This window comes from Nerophis lumbriciformis, linkage group LG37 (genome assembly GCF_033978685.3).
Source record: "Nerophis lumbriciformis linkage group LG37, RoL_Nlum_v2.1, whole genome shotgun sequence".
NCBI classification, from domain to species: domain Eukaryota; kingdom Metazoa; phylum Chordata; class Actinopteri; order Syngnathiformes; family Syngnathidae; genus Nerophis; species Nerophis lumbriciformis.
The window spans coordinates 12,100,001-12,117,500 of record NC_084584.2 but is presented as its reverse complement, the minus strand read 5'-3'; the positions used below and the strand labels follow the sequence as shown (position 1 = coordinate 12,117,500).

General features: G+C 35.9%; 1 protein-coding gene across 3 annotated transcripts in view; it reads left to right on the top strand.

Moving 5' to 3' along the window:
• Positions 1–17,500, top strand: part of tinagl1 (tubulointerstitial nephritis antigen-like 1) — a 98,225-nt gene that overhangs the window by 58,555 nt on the left and 22,170 nt on the right. For all 3 annotated transcript variants that reach the window (XM_061931593.1, XM_061931591.1, XM_061931592.1), the window contains 5 exons: positions 1,971–2,097; positions 2,191–2,341; positions 9,109–9,295; positions 12,980–13,025; positions 15,961–16,084. In XM_061931593.1, the coding sequence (XP_061787577.1) occupies positions 1,971–2,097; positions 2,191–2,341; positions 9,109–9,295; positions 12,980–13,025; positions 15,961–16,084 (635 nt within the window). The remainder of the gene's footprint in view (positions 1–1,970; positions 2,098–2,190; positions 2,342–9,108; positions 9,296–12,979; positions 13,026–15,960; positions 16,085–17,500) is intronic.

Below are 17,500 nucleotides of genomic sequence, written 5' to 3'. Positions count from 1 at the left end.
TGTAGCTCGGTCAGTGTTTTTCAACCTTTTTTGAGGCAAGGCACATTTTTTGCGTTGAAAAAATCCGGAGACCGAGTTTATGATTTCTGCTAGTCGTCGTCGCAATTGTTGGATATGACTTTAAAGCATAACCAAGCATGCATCAATATCGCTCTTGTCTCAAAGTAGATGTACTGTCACCACCTGTCACATCACGCCCTGACTTATTTAGAGTTTTTTGCTGTTTTCCTGTGTGTAGTGTTTTACTTCTTGTCTTGCGCTCCTATTTTGGTGGCTTTTTCTCTTTTAGGTATTTTCCTGTAGCAGTTTCATGTTTTCCTTTTGAGCGCTATTTCCCGCATCTACTTTTGTTTTAGCAATCAAGAATATTTCAGTTGTTTTCATCCTTCTTTGTGGGGACATTGTTGATTGTCATGGCATGTTCGGATGTACTTTGTGGACTCCACAGTAAGTCTTTGCTGTCGTCCAGCATTCTGTTTTTGTTTACTTTGCAGCCAGTTCAGTTTTAGTTTCGTTCTGCATCGCCTTCTGTAAGCTTCAATGACTTTTCTTAGGGGCACTCACCTTTTGTTTATTTTTGGTTTAAGCATAAGACACCTTTTTACCTGCACACTGCCTCCCGCTGTTTCTGACATTTACTAAGCAATTAGCTACCGGCTGCCACCTACTGATATGGAAGAGTATTACACGGTTACTCTGCCGATCTCTAGACAGCACCGACACTCAACAACAACACATCATTTGCAGACTATAATTACTGGTTTGCAAAAAATGTTTTTAACCCAAATAGGTGAAATTAGATAATCTCCCACGGCACACCAGACTGTATCTAGTGTGCCGCGGCACAGTGGTTGAAAAACACTGAGCTAGGTCACATGTAATTATTGAGTACGATTAAAATCAGTAGTATGGGCCTGGTCTACTAGGGTCCGGATAGCAGGCGCTAAACAGCATGTGCAAACTATAAAATAGTGTGTGATTTATTAAGACTCATACTTGCCAACCCTCCCGAATTTTCCGGGAGACTCCCGAAATTCAGCGCCTCTCCAAAAAACCTCCCGGGACAAATATTCTCCCGAAAATCTCCCGATTTTCAGCCGGAGCTGGAGGCCACGCCCCCTCCAGCTCCATGCACCTGAGTGAGGACAGCCTTTTTTCACAACGGGAGGACAACAGGGTGACAAGAAATAAATCATCCAGACGAGAGATAAATTGTATTATTATGTTTATCTTACATAAAAATAAATATATTTATTAATTTAAAAAAAATAAAAAAAATAAAAACATTTTTACTATATTTTGTTAAAAACATCAAAATTAGTTGTATTTTTATTTGTATTTTTTCTGACTCCTTATTACATCCAGGCATTAGAATTATACATTAAAATAAACATATTTGAAATAATTAATTTTAAATTATCATAATAATTCATTTAAAATGACCATATTTAATTATTAAAATAACTGCTTGTTTATCAACAACTTTAGCATTTTATTCATTGCATTTTGAAGCTCTCAGAAGCCAAGTTATGTTATATTCCTTAAGATTTATTTATGCAAGTTTGAAGTATCAATTATCTAAACACAGTTTTGTTTGCATATTTTCAGGATGTAGCTATATATATATATATATATATATGAAATACTTGACTTGGTGAACTCTAGCTGTCAATATACTCCTCCCCTCTTAACCACGCCCCCAACCACGCCCTGTCCCACCCCCGACCACGCCCCCACCCCCCACCTCCCAAAATCGGAGGTCTCAAGGTTGGCAAGTATGTTAAGACTGCGTGTACAATTGATAACAAGCGCATTATTTAAATGAGTTTTTTGCGTTTACATCTGGCCGTGGCCGTGGAAACGCTCATTTCCCTCCACGTTCATGTTGTTATGCTCTCCAACCTGTGTGTGATGTCGTTGAATCCACTTTTAAGTCTTTCCTACCATGACTCGCTTGGTCCCTTTCTTAGATGAACATGGATTCCCAGGGCGATGTCTTGCCCGTCTCTTTCAACTCGGCGGACAAGTGGCCGGGCAAGATCCACGAACCGCTGGACCAGGGCAACTGCGCAGCCTCCTGGGCGTTCTCCACAGCTGGTAGGCTCCGATTCTTGCGTCGTCGGCAAAAAGAAAGCAGAGGCTTTAAAAGGTTGTCTTTTTTGTGTGTGTGTTTGTTTTGTTTCAAACCAGCTGTGGCGTCAGACAGAATCTCCATCCAGTCAATGGGTCACATGACTCCTCAGCTGTCGCCACAGAACCTCATTTCCTGCGACACGAGGAACCAGGGCGGCTGCGGTGGGGGGCGTGTGGACGGAGCCTGGTGGTATCTCCGACGCAGAGGGTAAAAACTGGTTATGAGGGCGAGAGATCGACCGATTTCTTGACTATTAAATACATTTGACTTATTTAATAGTTATTTTCAATGGTTCTTGGACTACAATTGTACAAACCCCGTTTCCATATGAGTTGGGAAATTGTGTTAGATGTAAATATAAACGGAATACAATGATTTGCAAATCATTTTCAACCCATATTCAGTTGAATATGCTACAAAGACAACATATTTGATGTTCAAACTCATAAACTTTATTTTTTTTGGCAAATAATAATTAACTTAGAATTTCATGGCTGCAACACGTGCCAAAGTAGTTGGGAAAGGGCATGATCACCACTGTGTTACATGGCCTTTCCTTTTAACAACACTCAGTAAACGTTTGGGAACTGAGGAGACACATTTTTTAAGCTTCTCAGGTAGAATTATTTCCCATTCTTGCTTGATGTACAGCTTAAGTTGTTCAACAGTCCGGGGGTCTCCGTTGTACTATTTTAGGCTTCATAATGCGCCACACATTTTCAATGGGAGACAGGTCTGAACTACAGGCAGGCCAGTCTAGTACCCGCACTCTTTTACTATGAAGCCACGTTGATGTAACACGTGGCTTGGCATTGTCTAGCTGAAATAAGCAGGGGCGTCCATGGTAACATTGCTTGGATGGCAACATATGTTGCTCCAAAACCTGTATGTACCTTTCAGCATTAATGGCGCCTTCACAGATGTGTAAGTTACCCATGTCTTGGGCACTAATACACCCCCATACCATCACACATGCTAGCTTTTCAACTTTGCGCCTAGAACAATCCGGATGGTTCTTTTCCTCTTTGGTCCTGAAGACACGACGTCCACAGTTTCCAAAAACAATTTGAAATGTGGACTCGTCAGACCACAGCACACTTTTCCACTTTGTATCAGTCCATCTTAGATGAGCTCAGGCCCAGCGAAGCCGACGGCGTTTCTGGGTGTTGTTGATAAACGGTTTTCGTCTTGCATAGGAGAGTTTTAACTTGCACTTACAGAGGTAGCGACCAACTGTTGTTACTGACAGTGGGTTTCTGAAGTGTTCCTGAGCCCATGTGGTGATATCCTTTACACACTGATGTCGCTTGTTGATGCAGTACAGCCTGAGGGATCGAAGGTCACAGGCTTAGCTGCTTACGTGCAGTGATTTCTCCAGATTCTCTGAACCCTTTGATGACCGTAGATGGTGAAATCCCTAAATTCCTTGCAATAGCTGGTTGAGAAAGGTTTTTCTTAAACTGTTCAACAATTTGCTCACGCATTTGTTGACAAAGTGGTGACCCTCGCCCCATCCCTGTTTGTGAATGACTGAGCATTTCATGGAATCTACTTTTATACCAAATCATGGCACCCACCTGTTCCCAATTTGCCTGCACACCTGTGGGATGTTCCAAATAAGTGTTTGATGAGCATTCCTCAACTTTATCAGTATTTATTGCCACCTTTCCCAACTTCTTTGTCACGTGTTGCTGGCATCAAATTCTAAAGTTAATGATTATTTGCAAAAAAAAAAAATGTTTATTAGTTTGAACATCAGATATGTTGTCTTTGTAGCATATTCAACTGAATATGGCTTGAAAATGATTTGCAAATCATTGTATTCCGTTTATATTTACATCTAACACAATTTCCCAACTCATATGGAAACGGGGTTTGTAGTTGGAAGTGAAATTCTTGTAAGTTGATCATTTCTACTAAAATTTCCACCTTGGCCTTCAGTGATGTCTTACTTAGTCCGACTTTAATAAATACCTCTCAAAATACAATCATTCATGTCGCCACATGACCACGGAATTAAGGAATACTCTACAGCAGTGTTTTTCAACCACTGTGCCGCGGCACACTAGTTATCTAATTTCACCTATTTGGGTTAAAAATATTTTTTGCAAACCAGTAATTATAGTCTGCAAATGATGTGTTGTTGTTGAGTGTCTGTGCTGTCTATATAAACAAAAGGTGAGTGCCCCTAAGAAAAGGCATTAAAGCGTAGGGAAGGCTATGCACTGAACTGGCTACAAAGTAAACAAAAACAGAATGCTGGACGACAGCAAAGACTTACTGTGGCGCAAAGGCAATGTACATCCGAACATGACATGACAATCAACAATGTCCCCACAAAGATGGATACAAACAACTGTAATATTCTTGATTGCTAAAACAAAGTAGATGCGGGAAATATCGCTCAAAGGAAGACATGAAACTGCTACAGGAAAATACCAAAAAAAAAAGAGAAAAAGCCACCAAAATAGGAACGCAAGACAAGAATTAAAACACTACGCACAGGAAAACAGCAAAAACCTCAAAATAAGTCAGGATGTGATGTGACAGGTGGTGACAGTACACCTACTTTGAGACAAGAGCTATAGTGATGTATGCTTGGTTATGGTTTAAAGTCATATCCAGCAATTGCGACAACGACTTTTTACTATCAACTGTTTTTTGTTTTTTAATGATTCCCGCTGGTGGTGTGCCTCCGCATTTTTTCAACGCAAAAAATGTGCCTTGGCTGAAAAAAGGTTGAAAAACACTGCTCTACAGAAACACACTTGCGCACTGCTGGGCATTGAATCACCTCAATTTGTCACTAGTGTACAAAACAGGCTATTTTTTGGCACATTTAATAATCAATAAACCCCGGATGTGGTACTGTCAAAACAAAAATAATTGTAAAAAACATATAGAATGTGAAAAAAAATTATTTGAACTCACAATTTGTAACGGCCATTTGATGCCGTATAAGCCATTGGTACCGCTCGTAGTTGGTTGATTAGCGTGGAAGTGGCGGGAAAACCATTTCACCGCCAGGACAGCTTTAACTACTTTCCGGGGTCGGCCAACCTCGTTTCACAAGATCTAGTTTCTCTTTAAAGTCCCTTCTTGAAAATGCCCTTGCAAATGTATACCCACCACCTAATCAACGTTTTGCTCCGCTTCTTTGTCGGTTAAAAATGTGAGTGCCGCTGATTTCTCCGCTGGCCGGGTGTGGCTCCGGTGCCACTTTCTGCTTTCGTAAATCACAACATGTGATTGGATACTGTGAGGTGACAAGTGAGTGTCCAATCACAGTCACATTCAACATAAGGCTACCTAGATGGGCTACTATCAACAACTTGTGATCTGATCGGCTATCGCAACTGTCTGTTGATTAAATGTCCTCCGTTCATTTATACTGCACAGCTAATGTTGGTTCAGAAGGCCTCCGGCAGAATTCACATGGCGCTGGCAACAAGCTAGCTGAATTCTGATTGGATACAAACTCTAACTTAAAAACAGCAACACTGGAGCCTAATATGACATGAAGAGAAAATGATGACTACTTGTATATATGTATGGAAACTAGGGATGTCCGATAATATTGGACTGCCGATATTATCGGCCGATAAATGCTTTAAAATGTAATATCGGAAATCATCAGTATCGGTTTAAAAATGATCGGTATCGGTTTCAAAAAGTAAAATTGATGACTTTTTAAAACACCGCTGTGTACACGGGACGTAGGGAGAAGTACAGAGTGCCAATAAACCTTAAAGGCACTGCCTTTGCGACAGTCACATAATATCTACGGCTTTTCACACACACAAGTGAATGCATGCATACTTGGTCAACAGCCATACAGGTCACACTGAGGGTGGCCGTATAAACAACTTTAACACAGTTACAAATATGCGCCACACTGTGAACCCACACCAAACAAGAATGACAAACACATTTCGGGAGAACATCCTCATCGTAACACAACATAAACACAACAGAACAAATACCCAGAATCCCTTGCAGCACTAACTCTTCCGGGACGCTACAATATACACCCCCCGCTACCCCCTACCTACCACACCCCCCACCTCAAAGCCGCCCCCCCAACCCCGCCCACCTCAACCTCCTCATGCGCTCTCAGGGAGAGCATGTCCCAAATTCCAAGCTGCTGTTTTGAGGCATGTTAAAAAAAATAATGCACTTTGTGACTTCAATAATAAATATGGCAGTGCCATGGTGGCACTTTTTAATCCATAACTTGAGTTGATTTATTTTGGAAAACCTTGTTACATCGTTTAATGTATCCAGCGGGGCATCACAACAAAATTAGGCATAATAATGTGTTCATTCCACGACTGTAAATATCGGTATCGGTTGATATCGGAATCGGTAATTAAGAGTTGGACAATATCGGATATCGGCAAAAAAGCCATTATCGGACATCTCTAATGGAAAGTCAAAATTAAATGAACTTTTATTAATTTATGACCATTATTTATGTTTGGCCAGCAGAGAAGGCCTTGCTGGCCCTGATGGCACATCACTGCTACTGACACATGATTATATACATTTTATTTTTACAAGTTTGAAAGTAATAATTGAAATTTTTTTTTGCTGCCTTGTCTGACATTATGTCACTTTTTACAGTCAGCGCGTTTCTATGCGCTAAATTAGTCTGATTTGTCAAATCATTCAGTTTCTAGAAAAGTATGAGTATCTAGAAAAGTGCTATATAAATCTAATCCATTATTATTATTATTATTATTGTGACTGTTGGCCATACGCAGTATGCCTCTCGTACACTAGGGGGCGATTGTGTTCATTTCAGCTTGTTTAGCTACGCTACATACACACAAACAGCAGAAGAAGAGAACGCTACATGCTAATAAGCTAGCGCCAGTAGCTTTAAAGCTACGACTCAAAACCGATAAGTACACATTTCCACTGCTTTTTGGTGTTGTTTGTAATGTTTTAAGGTGTTTACATAATTCTTGTGGTTATTAAAAAACACCAGAGGTATACAAAAAAGATCGCTTTTTTTAGTCAACTGTTTAGGAGGTTTCTGCTTACCCGTTGTCTCAAACAGCCGGGCCGTGATGACGTCATGTCACGTAATTAAAGTGTCTTCTTTGGGAACATTCTGACACTTGTTAAGCAATTAGGTTTCTATTTTATCATATAATTTAAAAATAATGACATATTTCAGCTTCCTATAGCTAAAATTTGGTTGGTTATGTGGAGTCAAAAGTCACTCCTGCTTACGTTGGATTGGCGAAACAGAGTCACGTGACAGTGCCTCCCGGAAGCAGGGTCGCTGACATAAGACTACAACTTAAAAATAAAATAAAACAAAAATAGACTACATTTTTGCAAGCGTTAATCGATAATTATAAATAGTTGTGACAGAAATAAACGTAACCATCGGAAATAAACTCTCACTATAACGGAGTAAAAGTAGCCTTTTTTCTCATAAATGCTCAAGTAAAAGTAAAAAGTTTGTTACTTTAAAACGACTCTGAAAAGTACAATTTATCCAAAAAGTTACCAAAGTAAATGTAGCACATTACGACCCACCTGTGCTCACAATGTGTGTGTATATATATATGACCATCAAAAGCTAACAAGCCAAAGGATAGTCCGTGAACATTGCTCCAAAGTACTGATTTTGTGTTGATTTGTATTTACAAAAGTAAACATTGACGGGTGCAAGGGCAGTAATATACGATAACACATGGCGGCGGCTAAAGAAGGACTTCCCCGTTCATCCCTTCTTTACCATGAATTGATTAACGTGGACCCCGACTTAAACAAGTTGAAAAACGTATTCGGGTGTTACCATTTAGTGGTCAATTGTACGGAATATGTACTGAACTGTGCAATCTACTAATAAAAGTTTCAATCAATCAATCAATCAAACAAACAACGAAAAACCCGCCAGGTGAACAGCTGATTTTACTCTTTCCTGCGCTGACAAAAGTTGATCACAGGATGAACAAATATACGACAGTACTAAGACCATAGTGGCCATAAACAGTTAAGTGGTGCCCAAAGTGCTGCACAGGGGCACATTACAAAAAACAGCAAAAATTTTACAAAAAATGCGGACATCAGCCAACACACACACAACATATATATATATATATATATATATATATATATGTGTGTGTGTGTATGTGTATGGATAGTTGAAGCAAGGGTAGATCTTGCTTCGGATCTTGGGTTTGAAAGGTTGGTGACCACTAATGTAGATTATAGTTACGTCATTTCTTCCTGGATGTTACAGAAAGTATGAGAATGTATGAGCTGCTGCCTGCTCTTCTTTACTCATCTACTATTTTTCAAGATATTTTACACAATGAAACTCTCTATGAGCCCACGCTCTGAGTGTTGCGGACGGAGGTTTGCCGAGCGACTCCATCGCTGCTGTAGCCAAAACAAACAAAACGGGGACCAAGAAGACGCCAAGACAGAAGGACAAAAACTGGATTTCCCGGGCAATTATCCTTGCAAGATGGGAAGTTTATACTGCTAAGCAAAGGAGATGTCTTTTAGGAGACCATCACTGCAGGAGGGATAATACATGCCCTGTCCGAAATGTCAAAACATTCGGGGAGAATTATGAACAATCAGATTATTTTTTATTCTTAAATTAATTAAATAAAGAGAAAATTGGGCTTCAGCAAAAATAACTTTTCACATGCAGGACAAACGGACTGGTGCTTGAGCAGTACTTTACTAGTTATTTATTTTTTTTAAATAGTAAATACTATATGTGTGTATATTGATGTAGTTTTGTTGTAGTTGTACAAAATACGCTGATACCATTAAATAATAGGCAGATGCCACTAAAGAATAGGCAGATACCAATAAAGAATTGGCAGATATCAATATACAGTACTTCAAAATGCCAAACATCGGCACCGATAGTCGGCCTGGCTGATATATATACTGTATGTTGCCGTGTAACTTGCTGACAACTTGTTACTTCTCGGCTGCAGGGTGGTGACGGAGACCTGCTATCCATACCAGCCCCCGCAGCACACGCCGGCAGAGGTGGGCCGCTGCATGATGCAGAGTCGCTCGGTGGGCCGGGGCAAGAGGCAGGCCACGCAACGCTGCCCCAACGTGCACATCTACCACAACGACATCTACCAGTCCACGCCGCCTTACAGGCTCTCGTCCAACGTAAGTACTGCATATCGACTTATCATCACATCCTCATGTTCAAATCCTCCCCTTTTAAGATGGTCACTTCAATATTGAAAAATTATCAAATCAATACAAATTTAAAAAAAAAATATACACATAAATATATACGTGTGTCTGTATGTGTGTATATACACTATATTGCCAAAAGTATTTGGCAACCCATCCAAATGGTCAGAATCAGGTGTCCTAATCACTTGGCCCGGCCACAGGTGTATAAAATCAAGCACTTAGGCATGGAGACTGTTTCTACAAACATTTGTGAAAGAATGGGCCTCTCTCAGTGATTTCCAGCGTGGAACTGTCATAGGATGCCACCTGTGCAAAAAATCCAGTCGTCAAATTTCCTCGCTTCTAAATTTTCCAAAGTCGGCTTTATTATAAGAAAATGGAAAGTTTGGGAACAACAGCAACTCAGCCACGAAGTGGTAGGCCACGTAAACTGACAGAGAGGGGTCAACGGAGGAATTATGGCATGGGGTTGCTTTTCAGGAGTTGGGCTTGGCCCCTTAGTTCCAGTGAAAGGAACTTTGAATGCTCCAGGATACCAAAACATTTTGGACAATTCCATGCTCCCAACCTTGTGGGAACAGTTTGGAGCGGGCCCCTTCCTCTTCCAACATGACTGTGCACCAGTGCACAAAGCAAGGTCCATAAAGACATGGATGACAGAGTCTGGTGTGGATGAACTTGACTGGCCTGCACAGAGTCCTGACCTGAACTCCGATAGAACACCTTAGGGATGAATTAGAACGGAGACTGAGAGCCAGGCCTTCTCCACCAACATCAGTGTGTCTAAGTCTAAGTTATTGACTAGACATTTTTCGTCTTAGTTATCGTCAACAACCTATTTCAATCCAATCCAATCCACTTTATATTTATATAGCACATTTAAACAACAAAATGTTTCCAAAGTGCTGCACAACAATATTAAAAACAATATTCAAATAGTATCCTTAGCTCCACCAATGTCTGAATAAAAACAAAAAATAAATACATATAAAATCAATATGAAAAACAATATTCAAATATTATCCTTAGCTCCACCAATGACTGAATAAAAACAAAAAATAAATACATATAAAATCAATATTAAAAACAATATTCAAATATGATCCTTAGCTCCACCAATGACTGAATAAAAACAAAAAATAAATAAATATAAAATCAATATTCAAAACAATATTCAAATATTATCCTTAGCTCCACCAATGACTGAATAAAAAAAACATAAAATCAATATTAAAAACAATATTCAAATAGTATCCTTAGCTCCACCAATGTCTGAATAAAAACAAAAAATAAATACATATAAAATCAATATTAAAAACAATATTCAAATATTATCCTTAGCTCCACCAATGACTGAATAAAAACAAAAAATAAATACATATAAAATCAATATTAAAAACAATATTCAAATATGATCCTTAGCTCCACCAATGACTGAATAAAAACAAAAAATAAATAAATATAAAATCAATATTCAAAACAATATTCAAATATTATCCTTAGCTCCACCAATGACTGAATAAAAAAAAACATAAAATCAATATTAAAAACAATATTCAAATATTATCCTTAGCTCCACCAATGACTGAATAAAAACAAAAAATAAATACATATAAAATCAATATTAAAAACAATATTCAAATATTATCCTTAGCTCCACCAATGACTGAATAAAAAATAAAAAATACATATAAAATCAATATTAAAAACAATATTCAAATATTATCCTTAGCTCCACCAATGACTGAATAAAAACAAAAAATAAATACATATAAAATCAATATTAAAAACAATATTCAAATATTATCCTTAGCTCCACCAATGACTGAATAAAAACAAAAAATAAATACATATAAAATCAATATTAAAAACAATATTCAAATATGATCCTTAGCTCCACCAATGACTGAATAAAAACAAAAAATAAATAAATATAAAATCAATATTAAAAACAATATTCAAATATTATCCTTAGCTCCACCAATGACTGAATAAAAAAAAAAAACATAAAATCAATATTAAAAACAATATTCAAATATTATCCTTAGCTCCACCAATGACTGAATAAAAACAAAAAATAAATACATATAAAATCAATATTAAAAACAATATTCAAATATTATCCTTAGCTCCACCAATGACTGAATAAAAAAATAAAAAATACATATAAAATCAATATTAAAAACAATATTCAAATATTATCCTTAGCTCCACCAATGACTGAATAAAAAAAAACATAAAATCAATATTAAAAACAATATTCAAATATTATCCTTAGCTCCACCAATGACTGAATAAAAACAAAAAATAAATACATATAAAATCAATATTAAAAAATTATCCTTAGCTCCACCAATGACTGAATAAAAACAAAACATAAATACATATAAAATCAATATTAAAAACAATATTCAAATATTATCCTTAGCTCCACCAATGACTGAATAAAAACAAAAAATAAATACATATAAAATCCATATTAAAAACAATATTCAAATATTATCCTTAGTTCCACCAATGTCTGAATAAAAACAAAAAATAAATAAATATAAAATCAATATTCAAAACAATATTCAAATATTATCCTTAGCTCCACCAATGACTGAATAAAAACAAAAAATCAATACATATAAAATCAATATTAAAAACAATATTCAAATATTATCCTTAGCTCCACCAATGACTGAATAAAAAAAAAACATAAAATCTATATTAAAAACAATATTCAAATATTATCCTTAGCTCCACCAATGACTGAATAAAAACAAAAAATAAATACATATAAAATCAATATTAAAAACAATATTCAAATAGTATCCTTAACTCCACCAATGACTGAATAAAAACAAAAAATAAATACATATAAAAGCAATATTAAAAACAATATTCAAATATTATCCTTAGCTCCACCAATGACTGAATAAAAACAAAAAATAAATACATATAAAATCAGTATTAAAAACAATATTCAAATATTATCCTTAGCTCCACCAATGACTGAATAAAAAAATACATATAAAATCCATATTAAAAACAATATTCAAATATTATCCTTAGCTCCACCAATGACTGAATAAAAACAAAAAATAAATACATATAAAATCAATATTCAAAACAATATTCAAATATTATCCTTAGCTCCACCAATGACTGAATAAAAACAAAAAATATATACATATAAAACCAATATAAAAAACAATATAAAATAAACATGATTAAAAACTATTTCAAAGGGTAAAACCAATTAAAACAGCAAATAGAAATCAAAATTTTAAAAACACAGAGGACCACACAACTCACAATTGAGTTTCCTTCTGACTAAAATAGGACAATAACGAATCACAGTGCAAGTGCAGTAAATATCGTGTAAAAGCACCAGCTCTTCATCAAAAGGCTATCTTGTGTTTCCTCTGGTTAGATGTGCAGTGTGTATATGATGATGGTTCCCATGTGAGAACAGGGAGCCACCACGTCAAAACATCCATTCATGCAGAAAAGTCTCAGGGCCGCTTCCTTTTTAGGCAAAAAGCCTGGACTTGCATCCGTCTGCTACTAAAGCACATCCTCGTCATGTCAAGTCAATAAGCCAGGCAGCAATAATCAATCCGCTTCTGTTCTGCTTGCCTCCTCAATGTACGTGTCGTCTCTCAGGAGGAGGAGATTATGAAGGAGATTATGGACAATGGCCCCGTGCAAGGTAAGATCATTTGTTGTTATGAACCACCTTCATTATTTACTCCAATGATGTCACGGTTCACCCTTTGCAAATGTCTCGTCAACTCTGACCCTCCGTCAACTTCCTGAGCCTCACAGTCTGGTGCCCATCTGGACCCCTGTCAAGTTCCCTGTGTGCGTGTGTGTATGTGTGCGTGTGTGTGTGTGCGTGTGTTACGGCAGCCTCATTGCTTTATTGTTGAGCACTCCAGGAAGACATCTTGGCTTCATGACAAGTTTCCTTTTTAGCCTTTGAATTTCTAACACAAAGACATGTGAGGTGTGTGTGTGTGTGTGTTTGTTTGTTTAATGACCCATTGTGTGTTTTATGTTGGGATATGTGGCGGGGTGGTGTCCTAATAGTTCCCAAAAGAGGGAATTTCTTTTGTTGGGCATGTGTGTTGGAATATGAGAGTCACACTCGTGTACAAACAACACACACACTAAAGTGATGTGACTCAGAGGGAAACTGGAATTTGTGCCTGGTGGAATTAGGAAATCACCTCTTTTAACGCGAAAACCCCATGTTAAATGAGCGTGTGTGTGTGTGTGTGTGTGTGTGTGTGTGTGTGTGTGTGTGTGTGTGTGTGTGTGTGTGTGTGTTAACATGTGTTATTGATTTATTACTATGTGTTAACATGTGTTATTGATATGTTACTGAATGTGTTATTAACATGGGTTAATGGTATGTTATTATGTGTTATTAACAGGTTATTGATATGTTATGTGTTAACATGTGTTATTGATATGTTGTGTTACCAATATGTGTTATTAACATGTGTTAATGTGTTATTAATATTAGTTACATGTTTCATTAATGTGTTATTAATATTAATTATTAACATTTGTTACTAGTAAGTGTAAAATATGATTAATGTAATATTAATAACATGTGTTGTGTTAACATGTGTTATTAACATTATTAATATGCATTAACGTGTTATCAACATGTGTTAACATGTGTTAACATTATTAATATGTATTAATGTGTTATTAACATGTGTTAACATGTGTTAACATTATTAATATGCATTAATGTCATATCAACATGTGTTATTAACATTATTAATATGTATTAATGTGTTATCAACATGTGTTATTAACATTATTAATATGCATTCATGTGTTATCAACATGTGTAACATTTGTTATTAACATTATTAGTATGTATTAATGTGTTATCAACATGTGTTAACATGTGTTACTAACATTATTAATATGTATTAATGTGTTATCAACATGTGTTATTAACATTATTAGTATGTATTAATGTGTTATCAACATGTGTTAACATGTGTTATCAACATTATTAATATGTATTAATGTGTTATGAACACGTGTTATTAACATTATTAATATGTATTAATGTGTTATCAACGTGTGTTAACATGTGTTATTAACATTATTAATATGTATTAATGTGTAATCAACATGGGTTAACATGTGTTACTAACATTATTAATATGTATTAATGTGTTATCAACATGTGTTATTAACATTATTAGTATGTATTAATGTGTTATCAACATGTGTTAACATGTGTTATTAACATTATTAATATGTATTGATGTGTTATCAACATGTGTTATTAACATTAATTGTATGTATTAATGTGTTATCAACATGTGTTAACATTTGTTATTAACATTATTAGTATGTATTAATGTGTTGTCAACATGTGTTAACATGTGTTACTAACATTATTAATATGTATTAATGTGTTATCAACATGTTATTAACATTATTAGTATGTATTAATGTGTTATCAACATGTGTTAACATTATTAATATGTATTAATGTGTTATCAACATGTGTTATTAACATTATTAATATGTATTAATGTGTTATCAACATGTGTTAACATTTGTTATTAACATTATTAGTATGTATTAATGTGTTACCATAATGTGTTAACATGTTACTAACATGTGTTATTAACATGTAATATGAACATGTGTAAATAAATATAAATGTGTGTTATTACACATACATATATGTAACATGTGTTGTCAGAGTGTTGACATGTTTTAACATGTGTTATTAGCATGTGTTAACATGTGTAAACGTATTATGTGTTAACATGGTTTATTAACATGTGCTAACACATGTTGTTGATGTTTTGATATGTATTAACATGTGTTAACTTGTGGTATTAACATGTTATTAACATGTGTTATGTGTCAACATGTGTTTTTAACATTAGTTATTAATATGTTCTATTAGCATGTGTTAACATATTTATTAACATGTGTTATCATGCATAATTAACATGATTATTAACATGCATGTTTAACCAGCGCTAACATGCCTTATCAACATGTGTTATTAACATGCATTATTAACATGTGCTATTAACATACATTAACATTCATTAACATGTTTTATTAACATAGGTTATAAATGTGTCTAATTAACATGTCTAATTGACATGCGTTAACATACGTTAACATGTTTTATTAACGTGTCTCATTAACATGTGTTATTAACATATGTTAACATTTGTCAACATGTTTGATTAACATGGGTTATTAACATGTCTAATTAACACGCATTAACATATGTTAGCATGTGTTATTAATATGTTATAAACATGTCTTATAAACGTGTCTTATTAACATGTGTTATTAACATACATGTTTTATTAACATGTTTTATTAACATGGGTTATTAACAAGTCTAATTAACATGTGTTAACATACGTTAACATGTTTTATTAACGTGTCTCATAAACGTGTCTTATTAACATGTGTTATTAACATACGTTAACATTTGTCAACATGTTTTATTAACATGGGTTATTAACATGTCTAATTAACATGCCTTTACATGTGTTATATACATGTCTTATAAAGGTGTCTTATTAACATGTGTTATTAGTATGTGTTGTACCAGTCTAAAGTGCTTTTCATGGTTGCAGCTATCATGGAGGTCCATGAGGACTTCTTCGTCTACAAGTCTGGCATCTACAAGCACACGGACGTCAGCTTCACCAAGGCACCGCAGTACCGCAAACACGGCACACACTCTGTCAGGATTACAGGGTACACATCACACTTTTTTTCTGGTTCCACACTTAAAGTACTTCATGTCTTGGTCAACTTACATGTACTTTAAAGTAGTCAGTGTTGTCTTGTCTGTATACAATACTATAGAAAGTCATGTACTTTAAAGTGTGAAGTCCAACTGTCCAACTTTGCATGTAGAGCACCCGAGCAGAAAATAGTCCCTGCTGTTGTGTCCTTGGGCAAGGCACTTCACCCCCCCCCCCCCCCCCCCTGTTTTAAAAGGAGCTTAGTTGTGGATAAAGCACTGATTTGTGTTTCTGTCAAAACTAATTCACTTCCTGCGCGTTGCAGACACAACCGTGTTGTGTTGCAGATATTTACACAACCGTGTTGTGTTGCAGATATTTACACAACCGTGTTGTGTTGCAGATATTTACACAACCATGTTGGTTGCCGATACTGTATTTACACAACTATGTTGTGTTGCAGATATTTACACAACCGTGTTATGTTGCAGATATTTGCACAACCATGCTTTGTTGCAAATATTTATACAACCGTGTTGGTTGCAGATACTGTATTTACACAACCGGGTTGTGTTGGAGATATTTACACAACTGTGTTGGTTGCAGATATTTACACAACCATGTTGGTTGCAGATATTTACACAACCGTGTTGTGCTGCAGTTACTTACACAACCGTGTTGTGTTGCAGATATTTACACAACCATGTTGTGTTACAAATATTTACACAACCGTGTTGTGTTGCAGATATTTACACAACCGTGTGTGTTGCAGATATTTACACAACCCTGTTGTGTTGCAGATATTTACACAACCATGTTGTGTTGCAGTTACTTACAGAACCGGGTTGTGTTGCAGATATTTACACAACCATGTTGTGTTGCAGATATTTACACACCCGTGTTGTGTTGCAAATATTTACACAACTATGTTGGTTGCAGATACTGTATTTACACAACCATATTGTGTTGCAGATATTTGCACAACCATATTGTGTTGCAGATATTTACACAACCGTGTTGTGTTGCAAATATTTACACAACAGTGTTGGTTGCAGATACTGTATTTACACAACCAGGTTGTGTTGCAGATATTTACACAACCGTGTTGTGTTGCAGTTACTTTCACAACCGTGTTGTGTTGCAGATATTTACACAACCATGTTGTGTTGCAGATATTTACACAACCGTGTGTGTTGCAGATATTTACACAACCCTGTTGTGTTGCAGATATTTACACAAGCATGTTGTGTTGCAGTTACGTACACAAGCATGTTGTGTTGCAGTTACTTACACAACCGTGTTGTGTTGCAGTTACTTACACAACCGTGTTGTGTTGCAGATATTTACACAACCGTGTTGTGTTGGAGATATTTACACAACTGTGTTGTGTTGGAGATATTTACAAAACTGTGTTGGTTGCAGATAT